At 31.9% G+C, this 18,088-nt stretch overlaps 1 protein-coding gene across 4 annotated transcripts in view; it reads right to left on the minus strand.

Moving 5' to 3' along the window:
- The window catches only part of PHF14 (PHD finger protein 14), a 178,650-nt gene that overhangs the window by 26,770 nt on the left and 133,792 nt on the right, over positions 1 to 18,088 (minus strand). For 2 of the 4 annotated variants that reach the window (XM_036246815.1, XM_036246816.1), the window contains 2 exons: positions 4,565 to 4,594; positions 3,683 to 3,800 (listed from right to left, as the gene is read on the minus strand). In XM_036246815.1, coding sequence (XP_036102708.1) covers positions 3,683 to 3,800; positions 4,565 to 4,594 — 148 coding nt within the window. Of the gene's footprint in view, positions 1 to 3,682; positions 3,801 to 4,564; positions 4,595 to 11,507; positions 12,645 to 18,088 lie in introns of those variants that run through there. The other 2 variants (XM_036246817.1, XM_036246818.1) reach the window with 2 other exon arrangements.

Below are 18,088 nucleotides of genomic sequence, written 5' to 3' on the forward strand. Positions count from 1 at the left end.
ACAGAACTTATATGCATGTATGCATGACCAATGGACATGGACAACTAAGCCGGGGACAGGGTGGAGGGGGGGTGGGGTGGGGGGTGCCAATGGGGTAAAAAGGTAAAATGTAACAAAAAAATAAATAAAAATTCATTAAAAAAAATAATAATAATAAATAAAATAAAATAAAAAGCTACTGCAGATTTCAATTAAAAAAAATAATAATAAAAAAATAAAAAGCCATTCTACTCTTAGGTAAATTAAGGCATTATTAAAACTAAGTAACTTAGGTATAGTTTATCTTTCATGTGCTAAAACTTAAAATTATATATTTAGATATGATGCATCTTTTTAGATTTTTGTGGAATTTCTATAAAAGTATTAAGCAGCCCTGGTCAGTTTGGCTCAGCGGTTAGAGCATCGGCCTGGGGTCCCGAGAGACCCAGGTTCGGTTCCCGCTAAGGGCATGTACCTTGGTTGCAGTTTGTCCCTGGCCCTGGTTGGGTGGTGTGGGTGGCAGCCACTCGATGTGTCCCTTTCATGTCGATGTTTCTCTCTCTCTCTGTTCCTCTCCCTCCCTCCCACTCTATCTGAACAAACAAATGAAAAAATGTCCTCGGGTGAGGATAAAAAAAAAAAGTATTAAGCATAATGACATATTAGTGACATAATGACATAAAGCCCACAGTGAAAAGCCTACTACTTGGAAGACAAAGTCATGTATAAATATATTATGCTGCTGAGAGTAATCATGGCAATATTTTATTTTATTTTATTATTATTATTTTTTTATCCTCACCCGAGGACATTTTTCCATTTTTTTTTGTTCAGGTAGAGTGGGAGGGAGAGAGAGGAACAGAGAGAGAGAGAGAGAGACATCGATGCGAAAGGAACACATCGAGTGGCTGCCACCCGCACAACCGACCAGGGCCAGGGACAAACTGCAACCGAGGTACACGCCCTTAGCGGGAACCGAACCCGGGTCTCTCAGGACCGCAGGCCGACGCTCTAACCGCTGAGCCAAACCGGCCAGGGCTATTCATGGCAATATTTTAGAGTTTCCCCTAGTGTGTAAAATTTGGAGACAATGTTAGCAGTTAAATAATGTTTCAAGTACAACGCATTTTAAAATAAATATTAAACTATATACCCTCATTCTGTATTATCTAAAATTCTAAGCAAAATAGATAATTTCTTATGTGGGAGTCAAGTTCTATTTGTAATAGAAGTTAACACTTCTTGAGCTTAGTAATCCTGACTATGACAGAGCAAGGGAGTTAGGTATATGTTTTATGACTATGACACTTTCACATCCATTTCCCCCTACCTAAATTCACTGGCAACCGGTTCACTTCCTTTCTTCTGGCAGTAACTATTTCTGCCTTAACTGTTTATATTGTTAAAATATATGAACACGGCAAATATACTCAGTATTACCCAATAAATAACATCCCACCAAAGCAAAGAGAGAAAACTAAAGGACAAGCAAAGTATATTAATATTCATTCTGAATTTCTTAGTGGCCTTAAGATGACATTAATTTTCTAGACTCAGATGTTAATAATATACTGCTTTTGTCATTGAAAAGCTTCTGCAGCAATTCATTGACTTACAACGCATGACATCAATGCTTTCTTCTTGGGGCCCAATACTAGCAAACATCTTTCAAGAGAGAATATAAAGAGAAATTTACTACCTGCTGGTCAGGAAAGAAAGTCTTCAAAAGTGAGCAAAACAGAGTCGATGTACACACATGATTTAAGTTTTCTTAATTTGCAGCTTAAATGTGAACACTAAACTTAAAGTGTATAATAGTTTGTTGGTATGACAAAAATACAAATTCCTTTCACTGCTGTGGTCCCTACAGTAAGCTATGACATTCCAAAACTTAGATACCACATTTGGATGAAATTTCAAAATGCTGGTTACTTATAGCTTATTCAGTCACTAATCAAATAGTATAGCAAATACAATGCAAGTTTTCTAACAATGTGCCCCCCTAAGGATTTCCATTCAGAGTCCAAAAGCCTATTTATTTCCTGGCAGAGAGGAAAAACAAAAACACCTTACCTTTCTCAATGGTTACTGGCACCTACTGCATTTACAAATGTATGATATACTCCCAAACTATGTGAAATACGTCCCCTTGCATTTTCATTAACAAAATTACTATATAACTTAAAGCAACTCTTTGCATTTAATACGATGCTACATATTTATAGTACAGAGCCTTTTCAAAAGAATGCGTGCAAAAAGACATATTTATAAAAGGCAATAAATCCTTTTCAAAAATTGTTTTTCTAATTTGCTTGTTAAGGGTAGGAAGAGACCCTAAACAAAAACCGTAATTAAAACATTGTTTTCTACTACAAAGAGTCCCATAATACAAGTATCTAAAATCTATAGTATGCCACTATTTTTTTCCCCCATTTAAATTCACTTTTTGGAAAGCATTTTAAAATTATGCAATAAAACCCTTTGATATTAAATACTCTCCCTCTTAAATCTGGGTCTTAATAAAATAAATGGAAAAATAATTCTTGATATTGTATAGTTTAAAACCTTGGGCAAAATGTTTTGTTATTAAATAAAATGCATACTATGTTTTGTTTTAATAATCATTGCATAAATATATAAAACTTTTAATAAATGTGCTACTTTGAATAGTTTATTTTTCATAGACAAATGCTCTTCTGCATTTTTAAATAAATAAAACATTTACAGATGGCCTCTATGGTAAGCTGGGCCAAATCATTTTAACTAATGGTAGAAAGAATACTTTTGATTTCATGATCAGATAGGAATTTAGTGTTAATTTACTCTAGGACAGATAAATGCATTTAAGTTGCATTTTTAAAAGGATGGCTTGATGTCCATATCATGATAGTTCATTTCTATTGTCTATTTAAGAAGGAACAATTTGATTAACCCACAGCTGACCAGAATGTCTTAGTTCAAATATATTCAATATTTCTGTCAAATGAATCAAAATATCAGGAGTTTAGCTATTCATTCATACACTTTAAAGAAACACAATGATCTTAAACTATAGATTACCACTACTTAAGGTTATAATAATAATATTCAAAAGATATAACTTTAATAGTTTATTTTTTGGAGACCTTATTAGAAATGTTATCCTTTCTACTTAGCTAAAATAATATCAGAAATAAATTTTAGAATATGAAAACTAGTTTTCTCAAAAAACAAACCTTATATTCATTCACAACGTACTTATTTATGTTAAGATGAGTCATCTACAAAATAAAATTGGATTTTATTGGTTATTCTTTTAGTCAACATTTACACATATTAATGTTATATTTGTCAAAACAAATTTCTGTGACTCAAGTAAGAACTTCCCTGTTATTCCCTATTCTCTAGGTGTGGGAAGTTATCAGAGGGTGACTTTTTTGGTAGCACTATCATAGCCTTATTTAATATGCTATAGTAATATAGAAAATACACAAAACAGCTAAAATATTTCATAGAGGAATTTATATAATTCAGTAGAGCTATTTATTCCTTACTTAAGGGCAATAAAATCACCATGGCAATATATTTTTTAAAATGCATTAGACAAAAATGTTGGTTCTTCATATTACAATTTTCTTTGAAGTTAGGAAGATGACAGTAGATACAGAAAAGCTATCAAAATGAATAGAAACGACACTTTTTCTTATAGGCTTTTCCCCCTTACCTTAGAAGATGAAGAATCACACTCCTGACATATCCATCCATAGCCTGTTTGTTTAGGAGACTTTTTCAAAGGAGGATCCAAACAGCCAAAATGATAGCACAGTCTGCATTCATCACATCTGCAGGGTAAACAGATTTATGGTATATCTAAATAATATTTTAACAACCACCTTTCTCAAAGATAAATAGCAAACTGTTGCACATTTCAACTTAAACACTGTTAATTCTACCTTTAGCTCACAAGATTATGAAATTAATGCTTATGACAAAAACAATCTAAACCTGAAATAAGAATGCCAGGAAAAATAAAATATAACAACAAATTTAACAAACAAAAAATATCATTCAGAACACTTTGATAATAGAAATGTTAAGAGCATATGAATGAATGTATGTGTATAGCCATATGTGTTCAAAACGAACACAACAATTTTTATTTTGAACTTCAAGAATTAATCTTTTGCCCATTAGATAGCTAGGAAACATTTAATGATATACATATAATTCAAGATTATAAATTCAATTCACTACATTATCATTGTTCTAAAAAATTTTAGAACTCTAAAAAATTCTGCTGGCTACATACACTAATCTGTAATTGATTCTATACAATTTATATCTCATCACTCTCTCCAAGTTAATGTAGATAGTAAATAAACTCTCCAAAGTTTATAGTATGCTATCACAATCTATAGCAAATAAAAACCATGCTAAGAACTAGATGTTATTGTCTCAAAAATAACTTTTCTCAAAGTTTACCTGTCATTTTTTCTCAGTGTATTTAGTTTTTCAGAGGACCTCCTAGTATATTGTAAATCTTATTAACAAATGTTTGAGTGTCTTTGCCACCTATGATGTACAAAATCTAAGAAAACTATCATACCTATTCTTCGTTTCAGACAATCTCATCCTGCTGACAATGAAGAAAGATTTGTATTATTTCAGTGTCTTATAAAAAAAAAGTTTTTATCAGTCGGAATAACAAGAACAAAATGTAACAACAAATAACAAAGATGTATACATCTTATAGAAAGAATTATATACCTCCTTTTCTTTGTGCTCTCAAGTTTAAAAAAAAAACTTTCTCTAAACCAATCTGTCAGGTTCTCTTTATGTTTTGTTTCTCTTACTGATATAAGACTTTTAAAGTTGAGAAATCCACAACTAAGAAACCAAGGGAAAAATTATAGGACCCACATTACTTGAATATATCCTAGTTACTATTCAATAACCTTTATTAGAAAAAAAGGGGAAGCAGCTATTGTTATAAAAACACACAAAAACTGTTAATTTTTAAAAAACACAATAAATGGCATTATAAATATACATCTATACTAAAAATTTCATATAATGCTAAAAAATCCAATCTCCCAAAGACCCATTTCAGAAATTAAGAATTTTTAGAAAATTAGCAGCTTAGCTAAGTTATTCCAGTATAAAGAAGCTTAAAACACAATTATATGGCATAAGTTTATATATGTCTTGTCTATAATTCCCCCAAATTAACATATGTATTTTTGGAAAAACCTTTTAGACTCAAGATATGGACTTGGAAAAAAAAGAATGTTTACTATAATAATTCTAACTATGGAAAAAATAAAATCAAATAAGTACTTTATTCACTATGCCAGTATTAAAAATGAACTATCCAAAATTATATTTAAAAGCAGTTAAAATATTTAAATATTTTTGTTCTGACATTAAGAAATAATAGATAATATATAGCTTATATCAAATATAGACTAAATGGCAAGCCCACACAATTTTATGTTCTTTCTTTTCAATTCAACTTATTTATCTTTCAATCGTTAAAATTTCAATTACATTAAATATATGGATGGTTATGGAACCTTCAGAGTATAAACATTTCTGAGTTTATAAGACTGTTGAGATTTCTAGATAGCGAGGGCACACTCCTTCAAGCATGAAAACTAGGATTTCGATCATCTTTGAAAGAGAAATTTGAAAAAAAATTACATTCTTTACTTCATCAAGAAAATACATTAAATATAATTTACACTATCTTTGTCATCTCATGGACATGAGTATGAGTAACAGATGTTGCTATGTATCTAACAGTGTGTCAGACTTTTCTGTTTGGAGCGAATACCATCAATCTGTTGTTCTGTTGGAATTCTTGTATTCAACACTTCCATATGTTTTCAGAGTCTGCATTGCTTGAAAATATCAGCCACTGCTTTCTGATATTGTCATTGTATCTGTCTAAGCAGCATTTCCCAAACAATAATTTGTTATGGATTCAGAAACCAAATCACCAAAATTATTAAGACAAATGGATTCAATTTTCAGTAACTATATAGTCTTTTTTTTGCTAACTTCAGGTTTTGGGGCAATATTACAGTTCAGAGTAACAGTAATCTGGGCTCCTGATAGGTGAAGAGTTATGGTGTTAATGTCCCCCTAGTTCATATCAAATTACAACAAAATTACTGCATATTTACTTTATAACTCTTTGTCATAATAACTTGAAAATTAATATTTCCAGTGGATATTTCAAATCCAACACCATGATGAATATAAAGAGTGAATCTTAATTCATTATTTTTTACCTTCATGTACGCAGGTGATTCTTGTTGGAATATCTATGAATTTCCAGCTAATACATTTAGAACAAGTTTGTTACATTGATATAGTTCCAATCTGTAGATAATTCCAGTTAAGTGTAAAATCAAGTTATCTTTGAGGTCAAGAATAAGTGCAAAAGGGAAAAGAACAATTTATATACTAGATTTGTTAGAATATAATGTTGAAGTATATGACATTTGGAAATGACCCAATCCATTACTAATTCCTTTAATAGTGACACATTTTAGAATAACTTAGTCTACATATGGAACTCTGATGTATTTGTGGTGGGTCCCAGAGGAGAAGTATTTGCTTGTTGGAACTGGGGTGAAATATCTCTCATGTTAGAGCTCATTCACCAGTAAATAAAAAACTGCAATTCCAAGAATAAATTAAAAAAAAAAAAAAAAAAGTAGTAGTTAATACACTTAGGAACTACCAAAATCCAGCAGAGAAAAAACAAAAACAGAAATAAATAACGCAATCTTGAAATCATTAGCTCTGTTAATAAACAAATATACATATATAAGCTCTTTATAGAAATTACTAAAATTATTTCCATGAGGAAAAAATCTGGTTGTTTCTACACTAGAAGGTTGAATTGAAGAAATCTTTATGTGCTGGTAATAAAAATATCCAGAATGACACACTGAACTCGAGCAGAATTTGCAAAAATACACCACATACAAATGTTAAGATATACCATTAAGAATCCTAGAAATGGAACAACAATGTAAATGGTGTAAATAGTGGATTACTTATTTCATGCACACAGACACTACTTAGTAAACTTTAGCAAATTTTGTCAGAACAAATTCTGGCTATGTTACAAATTTATATAATTTAAAAAGCTAAAAATGTCTGCAATCATTCTGTGACCTAAAAGTGAAATAGAGTTGAAGTAGTTATTGATCAAATTGTTATTGTTGTTCTCTACCTCTATTTATTACATATACTTGGAAACACATAATTATAGCACTTATATAGTACATAGTTGATTTATTAAAATAGTGAATAAAATGTTTTAAAATATTTTGCAAAAGCAGTGATTGACCCACAAAAACATAGTGATATCACACAATATATTTTATTAAATAACTCAAATGTTTATGTAATAAAAACAGATTGTTACCAATAGCACATATATTAAATAGGAAGAAAATGTCTTAAAATATGAAAGGAGAATATAAAACTAACCTGTAAAGAAACACTGAGAAATTTTTAACAAAATGCAAACTGGATGCTTAAAGAAGTATCCTTTAAACATCTAATAAATACTGTACACATCAACATGATAGGGCACTCTAAAATTACAATTTTAAATGAGATTAAATGAATCCCATTTATAAGATAAAAGGAAAACTGATTGTTTAGTTAGATTCTTATTAAATACAATTTCCTAGGTATCAGATTAATAATGAATACAGATGTAAATAATAAAACAGCTATAAATGTGGTATTTTACATATTGATTTAACAAAATGCAGTGAGCAAATAAGTATATTTCTATAGGTATTTAAAATACTTACTTAGCATATGGTTAAGTATAGCACCCTAGACAAAGAAGAGGAAGAAAATGATTTATGTTCATATGTCCTATGATCCATATAAAAAGCAATCGTTCATGTTTATCTGATTGCTGAGAATATACATATAAGTGAAAAAGAAAAAAAAAATTGATTTATTTCCTCCTGTGCCAGGTTAAAACAGGTTAAAAGCTAGTGTTCCAAAGGGTTTCTTTAACTTCTCTAATTTCCAGTTGATAATTTCACTAGGAGAGTATAATAAATAATTTTTAAAGTAACAGAAACAATTAAGTGCATCTCCTATGCATATAATTTGTAGCCAGATGATAAGCTAAGCTTCAGGAAGAAGAGATATATCCCCAACATGGGATTTGAAAAAGAATGTACTTTTTTATGATCAAGTTGATCCATAAACAAGCTATTTTTTATATCAATGAAACATTTTATTTAGATCCCTTCCGACTCTAGATAGGGTAAAATAAAATACTGACTCTAAACATAGATACTATTACATCTGTTCACTTTAAAGAAACCAACGGTAAATATTGAGAGAATTCATGGATTGGATTTTCTTACTTTTGCATTATTTCCGTGTAAAAAAAAAACTATACAAGAAAGATCTGGTCTTGAATATTAACATTACTTAAATAAAATCTCACTAGCAGCTTAAACACCTACACAAATCTATTAACCAGTAGTGAAAGATTCTTTCATTGAACAGTAGCCAGTTACTCATTTTAAAAGATGTTGAAAATGCAGATCTGTGGCCCATCTGTGGCCCATGAGTTAAATCACTTTTAACATAATACAAACATGCACAAAATTCTGCATTCTACCAATATCAGAATAACATTTACTATCAATAAAGACATATTCTATTCCTTATATTTTACAACAATTTTAGTGCAAACCACTTATATAAGCATTTTCTAAACAAAATAACTAGAAAATGTCTTCATAGAATTTTTCACAAATATAAGACTAATATGGAGGTCTTAAACATATTTTCATTAATGCCACTATAAACTTTTATCACAGCAGGAATGAATGAATGAGTGATCAGAAAGACAAAAATATTCTTTATACAAGAAAGTATATTAACTGAAAAAATATAAGGATAATTATCAAAATTCTAATTCATATTTAATGATCACTTAAATCATGGGAACACTTCAGGTAGCTACATCTGAACAGCCAGGTTACAAGATAAAAAGTGAAACAAAAAAAATGAAACACGAAATAAAAGAATTCACATAAAAAGACACAGTCAGGTCAAGTACCTCTTCACAGCATGAGAGAGTGATTCGACATTTCCATACCTGAACACGTCTGCTTTGTTCTTTAGTAAACTGATCTCCATCTGCTCATGTCCTTGGACATTTCTCAGCAGTACAACCTGCTGTGCTCAAGCCCCACATAACTTTGTATTTACCAGTTCATAATTAACTAATTATTCTCTAATCAATAGTGTAGATTTTCATTTTACAATGTAAATCAGATAAATGAGATAATGGCTGGGGGTCAATCTCATTTTATTTACAAAGCCCAGCATGAGCATCCAATTTCATTATACCTTATGTACCTGAACAGCAGTGAATCTTATCAACAGACCTGCAGAAAGTCTTAGAGGCAGTACTGGGAGAAAGAGGTCTACATTTTTATTAAGAATGTATTTGCAAAGCATGTCTATCTCAGAAAAAAATTTAATCAAAATCCTTAGTATATGTAAAATTTACAAAGTGCTGACTCAGATTATAGAAAAAGATTTCCGCCTTCACATGCCATACAACACTAAAGCTGAGTCTCATATACTGTTACAATCATCAAAAACTCTTTCAGAAAACAAAATTAATAATGTTAATACTCTGTCCTGCTGCAGAGTCCTTCCAAATTCCTTGAATAGATTTTGGTGAAATATTAATAAAATATTCCTATACTGTGAATCAAGTTTGTCAGTTTTGTCAAATAAAGAATATTAAATGTTTAAAAAGACAGTGGTATCATTAAGTAGTAGGACACAAAACCAGGAAATAGGATAATGGGTGTGAATATCCTTATTACTTATGGTCAGCAATCTATTTTTAATATTATAAATGTAAAATCAGATAAATATTCAAGAAACACATAATTAACAAGGATATACAAATGATACAGAAATATTATTTCTATATTTAAGATGGATAAAAGTTAAGGCTAAATTTTGTTTTCATGTTCAAACATAACCCTAATTTCAAATCTTTTTTTAAGGAATTAATTAATTATGGATGCAAATATATATGTCCCTTGATTCATTTCTGAATCTAAGGTACTGCTTCCCCCATAATAGGTACAAAATAAAATAAACATTTGTTTAACTGAATTTATAAAAATAAAGAAATTTTGTTGTATGTGTTGTGGATGAAACGACCACAAACTTTTTTATAGAGACACAAATCTTTTTGAAAGTGTAGGACCCTTTTAATGAGATTAAAACAACATTCAATCAATCAATGTCAACCACAACACAATGATTCTTTAAAAAATATTATATACAAATGGTTCTCAAAGTGGTGTCCCTGGCCAGCAGCATCAGCATCACTTGGGAACCCATTAAGAATGTAAAATATAAGGCCTCACTGCAGACCCACTAAATCAGAAATTCCTGGGAGCCAGGAGGAGGGAGTGAAGTGGAGAGAAGGAAGGGAATGAGGGAAGTAGAAAGAAATCCTGTGCGTCAGATGCACTGTAAGTTTGAGAACCACTGCTACATACTGCCATGTCATTCTTTTTGTATTTCAGTCATTTAATTTCCTTTCTGGTGTTTTAGTATCTTTGTTTGCCTTTCTCTATTGCATAACAAACAGCCATCATTTACCTGTTGTGCTGTTTTTGCTCACTATGTCTGAATTGATTCATATTTTATTAAGTACTATTAATATTTCCTTGACTAGCAGCTGGACCAATTGTGGAAAAAGATTAATTTTATACTATAAAGATATGAGAGCATTTAGGAGATTATTAGGAGAAAATATTTTGTACTCCCTTCAAAAGTTCTCAAATTCCAAAAAAATACTAGGACCAATAATTTTGAGTTATGCAGTTTATGTTTGTGATGTGTAACAAAGATTCTTAGGGCTAGCACCAAATCTGGAATAGCCAATCTACCACTGAAGACTGCAAGTTGGAGAATAATGATTATGTAGTATCCTAATTAGAACCAAGGGGGAAAGGATTTTGATTAATCGTGATACCAAAACCACAAGACTTAATGATGTCTCAAGAAATCTAAAATAAAATCACTAGTAGTTTCTCACCATATATCAAAGAAGGGCCAGGGTCTAACACATTAGCAAATTCTTTTCAGAAAATGGCAATCTGTAATTTTTCTTAAAACCAGGTGGAGTTCAGCAATAGTAATAATTATCAATATTAATAAACATATAGTAATAAATAATCAGTCCTTATTCTTAAAAAAAAGCTACTGGTTTTGTTATAGGTTATTTAATATTTTCCCTCCAATGTTATAAGATATTTTGATAAGTTAATCTCAATTTATACACGTTTTATATACATATTACTATTAGTAAACATCTTATCCCATAATATGGTTGATTACTATAACTATAGATTACTAGCACACAGCCACTTTTTTTTACACTTGCTTTTGATTATCTATCACATTGCCTACTCTATTTCTAAAGTTTAAGCGATTTTCAGTTGCGACTATACTTGAAAAGATGTCCAAAACCACATTTACAAATCAGGAAATTCCAAGAAACCAGTTGAGAATTTACATGTATATGTGCATTTCAATTTCAGCAAAAAGTCTTTTCTAAATCAGTTCAAGATGGAGTGATGAAATATTCAACATATGTCTGTAGTTGACTTAAAACTCGATCATTAAAGCTTGAAGATCAAATTTTAATTCTGTAAACCTCTGGAAAGGTAAAGATGTTGATGGAGATCTTTCAGCTGGCGGGTTGTATAGGAAATAACTTTGTATATCCCTCCTTATTTCTTAACCTCATCCTTAAGGTTGAAGAAAAAAAATTATACTGAACACAGAAAGTCTGTATTAAATCAAAGACTGAATAAGTTTGAGAATTACTAAAAAATATCTAGAGATCAACACAGATATACTCTTACTTAGGAGCTTAACATCTGAAGCGCTAAAAATTTCATGCTTATAATTTTAGTGCTTTCACACAAGGACTAATGAGCCAAACCTAGAATACATATGCTTTACAAATCTTTCACTTCTACTGAATATTATAAATAGAAATGTTTAATGTAAGAGTCTATAGTTGTTTCTCAATGCAGCAATTAATATATGAATAGTATTTAGTTGAATGGAACAGGATAGCAGACTAATGGAATGCATTGTCTTTCTTGTTTGTTACTGGTATTGTTCAACAACAGCGATAATAGCACATTGCATTTAAGTCCCATAGGCTTCCACAACTCTTCAGCAAGTCCAAATACTGTGTATCATCATTTGCCAAAGAAGCATGAGGGAAAAACATTACTTAATAGGACAATTCCAACAAGACATTATCTATTACTTTTCAACAATGCACATATCAAATATTTCTGATTAGTGCAAAAAAAGAAAAGAAAAAATCCGCACAGGTGAATTAAGTGCCTTGTTAGTCCAAGTAACAAACCAATCAGTTACATTCTATCCAAACCTGACAAGCAAAGGCAACTTTTTGCTGCGATAAGCTTATGGGAAGGACAAGATAGCTGTTCTCCTTTACTTTATGTACTCTATTGACAGTGTTATCCACATTTTTAAAATCACACTTATAAAAGAGGTTTCCAGGATTGCCTCCGAGGATGAGCTGTGGCAGAGTTGGGTCTCATGAAGGGTATCTACACAGTAAAGTGATAAGAAAAGAACATTAACATTTAAAGATCATAGCAGCTCTGCACTATGTCTTATGAAACATACTAACAACACCACAGTAGATTCAAATAACATATGATCTGGTCCAAAGAGATAGATACCTAAACCAAAATGCCACGATCTTGTGTAGGTTCTTACTGGTTAAAACGGAACTAATTTTTCATTTGAAATATTGAGTTGCCTCCTCTTGTATTATTATTACTTTTAGTTGTCAAAATAAATCTACCTTACTAAAACAAAAAAAAAGAATATATAAATCTGATGAAGGGTTTGTATTTATGTAAGCAAACATGTGTTTGCTTAATAAAGGTCTTGAAAAATAGCAGTTTGCTATTTTTTCTCCATCAAATATGGCATTTTAACAATGCTTGTAACTATGCTGAAAACAAGTACACCAGCTAGTATGTACAGGGCTGGTTCTCCCCAACTCTGGAGTCTCAGGGAGGACATTTTCAAATGATTCTTATTCCCCGTGCCAACATTGCCTCCCTTTTTAAAAAACTATACCAGAAATGTTTGGTTACAATTGTGAAAACTCTATCCCTAACTAGCTAGTTTAGTGAATTGCGCAACAAAAATGACAGAGAATACACCACACTGTAAACCTGGTCATTGGTTATAAATGCACCAATTTTAGTCAAATTTTCAAAACTCAGACACTTGCATTTATTTCTCAGAACTTTTTCTAGTGTTTCTTGTATTGACTCCCTCTATCAACATATATTAATTTACTACCATTGTTCCTTTATTTTTGGAGGGGAAATTATAGGTGCTTAGTGATTAGTATATTTTTTTTTACTAGGGTAAACTTAAAAATTGATCATTTCCTTCAGATATTTATATCAGTGTACATGAGGTGTAATTGCCAAATAGTCACACATCATAGAAGAAGTTCCCTTTAATATTTAACTATTGGAGAGATGTGTTTAATGCTTCTAAGTTCCACTGAGAAAAAGAAAGTGAAAAGTGGCATGATCACACACAAAAAGCACTACCGAGAAGAGCTCCCATGCTGAAACGAGTAACTGCAAAGAAAGCCAAAACAAAACTGTACAAGGAAAAAAAGAATATAATGGGAAAGTTTTTAGAGAAATGTACTCATCAACCAACATATGAAAATTAGAGCTGAATCCCCTAGTTGTATAACAGAGAAGTAGATAGGAAGATTTGAATTCCTTTGTTGAACAGTTGCATGTGCTAACTTTTCTCAATGCTTCAGTCTCTCAGTAAGAGCTTTAAGCACATTCTGTACCTAATATTCTGAGAATTACTTTGTCGACAAGGTAAACACTACTAGGTCAGCACAATGCAAAAGGAAATAACCACATCATTTATCACAGAAGTACAATTAACTCTTAATTATACAGGCACAAATGATGGAGGCTAGCAGACAACACAAAAGAAATACTTGTATTTAATTTTGATGTGAATATGAATATGAATATAAACACATTGGGTATTAGGAAATCTGCATTAACCATCAATTAAATATAAGTTGAAGTTTAACTTTGAAGAAATCAAAAAAGCTATTGCTAATATTCTCCCATCCTAAAATTTCACTTAATATTCCAAATCTCCCTTAAAGCCAGAATAAGCAATGTGACTTGTTTTGGCTGCTATCTTCCTAGGATAAAAGACTTCTGGTCTTTTACTTCAGAGATCAAGTTTTTGGCTTTGTCTTCATTCCATATGCAACTAGAAAGCTTACTTATAAATGTAAACAACAACAACAACAAAATGAACTCATTTCAAAGGACTTCCCTGATGATGCACCTGTAGTCTATGTCTTATATAGCTGGGATTGCCTGCCAAGAAGCATCTACTTCTTTTGCCCTGACAGATTCAAATATGCTGAAACAGTACAGGTGGTGAGGCAGTATGCCTTCTAGAGCATGAGCTACACAGTTCAGACTGCCTAGACTCAAACACTAATTCCACCACTTTCTAGCTCTGTGATTTTGGGCAAGTAATTCTAATTTTCCTCACCCATAAAGCAGGGATTAAATTAATACCTATCTTATGAAGTGACTGTGAGGATTACTTGAGATAAAGTACAAAAAGCACCAGAACACTGACCAGCCCATAATACATGAGAACTCTATAAATCTCAGTAGATTAACCAAACACTATAATAGTGTTCATTGGAAGGGACGACATTGTATTTTACTACATACTTAATTTACATAGTATAATTTCCATATATAATTGGAATAATTTCTATTTCATGATGCTTAGTGTCTCTGTACCTCAGTTACCTAATCTCTAAAATGGAGGTGTGTATACCTCATGGGACTGCTGCAAAAACTGAATGAGCTAATACATTTAGAGAGCAGAGAACAGTCTGGGACATAGTAAGATCTAACATTAGCATTATTTTAATTCTCTGTCAATAAAGACTTTAACATTTGTCTGGATTTAATTACAAATATTAAAAATATAAGATTCCTATATATTATTATCTAGATATCAAAATCTATCAACTCCAAACTGTATATCCAATCTTATTTTCAAATTCATTTCACTTTTAACTTTATTATTATATCCATTTCATATGTCCAAAACTATATAAAAATAATACAAATCAAAACCTTGTTGTGGGAGGAACAGATGAAAAAAAAAGTATGGTTAATAAAATAAGAAAAAATAGAAAACAAAATACAGCAGGTCCTTGAATAACGTTGTTTCATTCAGCATAGTTTTATTATAATGTTGTTAGGATGATGTGGGAATGTAAATCTTGTTTATATCAATTAGTCTATGGTAAAACCAGTTTTGTTTTTATTTCAAGTCGCAGAACGTATGCATGACAGTAAGTGAGGACTTACTGTTGTTGGTTTCTGATATTAGAAGCTGGATTATGCTTGTTTCCTGTGACTCCAAGGGCTGAAATTATTGAGAGACCTGTCAGCTCACTTGGAGAAGAAAACTACCAATGGTCAGAGCTGCCTCCAGAGGGAATAGGTTACTTACACACTTCTGTCCCCAGCAGAAGCTCGCTCTCTGTCGCTTAATAGTGACACTGGGCAGATGATTCAAGTCTCAGGTGAATAGTGGGATAACAGACTTGGAGAGCATTTTCAGGACTGTATAATGCTTGTTTTGGCATCTCTTTGAGTAACAAAAGTTATAAAATGACTTTAGTGGTAACTTAATTCAAGGTCATTCATCTATCTAGCCAGTAACATAATGGTGGCTACTCTCCCAATCTTTCCAAACAACTCAATACATAATAAGCAATCCCTTCTGTAAAAATTAACAACATTAACACACTGCAATAAAATATAAGTAAAAAATTACAAAAGCAAATTTTACTAAAAAATAAATGAATGAAACGAGAAATATTTCATTGCTATGTGTGCTTGAAATTATGATGTTTGCTACTCTAAAACTGCATACTCCAGAAATACCACACTTCACTATGTAATTAACGGATACCATGTTCAGGCTTCTGTTTAATTTAAATATGAATTACTTGTCAATAATGCATTTATTATTTTTTAATTTAAAAATTAAAATATTAACACAATATAAAAATATTTATGAATCATGAAAGTTACTTAAATATTTAGTATTTCAATACAGATTTTGAAAGTCAGGGAATGTCATACATTAAATACTAAATGTGTGAGGCAGGCTAGCCATTCCACACATCTAACAAAATCATCAAATCAACTTAATTATAAAAGAAAAAATATACTGAGTAAACATTTTCTTCTTAATCCAAATTTTATTAGAATACTACCTTAATACAAAAAAATTAAGTGGCAGCTTGGCTACTTTAGTTATATAAACACAAATATTTCAAAAATTAAATAGCCCTTCCCCAATTTTTACTAATAGAAAAGCAGTCTTAAAAAAATAACTTTTAAGTAAAGTTTCCTTCACAAGACCCAGTTTATTTTCTAACTTCCTCTTTAGAATTTCTTCTTGATGCACAACACAGCATCATTTTAGGTCTAAAAACATTAACCTAAATCATTGATCAGAGTTTTTTATAAAGTGAGATGTATGGCAAAAGGCCATATTCTTGGTGGTAGGTATGGCCAAGTAACTTATAAGAACAGTTATATAAAACATTCAATTTTAGATGTTAGACTGTTCTGTGTATAAGACCTCTCCATTACCCTAAATTGCTCAGCAAATGCTCAAGACAACCTTCGAAAAATGGCTATTTGGAGAATAAAGAAAGAACAGCTGATTCCAGTGGAGAATAAAGAAGCAAGAGAATATATGGCCTTCTCTGAATATTAGGATAATGGTGGGCTTTCCACAGTGACTGGAGTTCCAATTTGGGCCATTTATCAGGCAAGAGAAAGCCCCAGAAGGTTGGGGAATTGAGACATACGAGAGGTACAGAATGTGGTTATACATTAGCAATAAAAATGAGGAGAGCCAAGGCAAACAGATCCAAGGAGGCTAAACAGAAGTGAGAAACAAAAGAGCACAGGAGGAAAGAGTGAAGCAGCTAAGGCATACAGAATGACGTCGTACAGAATAGTGAAACAAACAGTGAGAAAGGTCTCGAGGAAACCACAAGAAGAGGAAGGAGAGGAAATGGATATCGAGAAATGCTATAATGAGCCTGGCTGGTGTGGCTCATGGATTGAGAGGTTCTGGTTCAATTCCTGGTCAGGACACATGCCCGGGTTGTGGGCTCGATCTCCAGTAGGGGGCAAGCAGGAGACAGCTGATCAATATTTCTCTCTCACATTGATGTTTCCCTCTCTCCTTACCTCTCTCTCAAAAAATAAACAAAAATAGCCCTGGCCAGTTTGGCTCAGCGGTTAGAGCGTCGGCCTGCGGTCCGGAGAGACCCGGGTTCGGTTCCCGCTAAGGGCACGTACTTCGGTTGCAGTTTGTCCCCGGCCCTGGTTGGTCGTGCGGGTGGCAGCCACTCGATGTGTCCCTTCACGTCGATGTTTCTCTCTCTCTCTCCCTTCCTCTCTCTCCCTCCCACTCTATCTGTACAAAAAATGGAAAAATATCCTCGGGTGAGGATAAAAAAAAATAAATAAAAAATAAAAAATAAACAAAAATATATATTTTTAGAAAGATGTTATGATGGAAAATTGTTCCCAAATTATTCTGATGTTTTTAGTTTTCAAATAAGACACAATAGCTATATATTTTTTATGGGCAGTTTTTTTTATTATCCTTTTCTGTAATTTTTTTTTATTGTTGAAACAACTATGTTTTTAAAAATTAAAACATAATCATTACAACTGCATGCATAAAAATATATGAAGATGCTACAAGAGCCCTGGCCGGTTTGGCTCAGCGGTTAGAGCGTCGGCCTGCGGTCCTGAGAGACCTGGGTTCGGTTCCCGCTAAGGGCACGTACCTCGGTTGCAGTTTGTCCCCGGCCCTGGTCGGTTGTGCGGGTGGCAGCCACTCGATGTGTTCCTTTCAC

This window comes from Molossus molossus, unplaced genomic scaffold (genome assembly GCF_014108415.1).
Source record: "Molossus molossus isolate mMolMol1 unplaced genomic scaffold, mMolMol1.p scaffold_m16_p_7, whole genome shotgun sequence".
Lineage (NCBI taxonomy): Eukaryota > Metazoa > Chordata > Mammalia > Chiroptera > Molossidae > Molossus > Molossus molossus.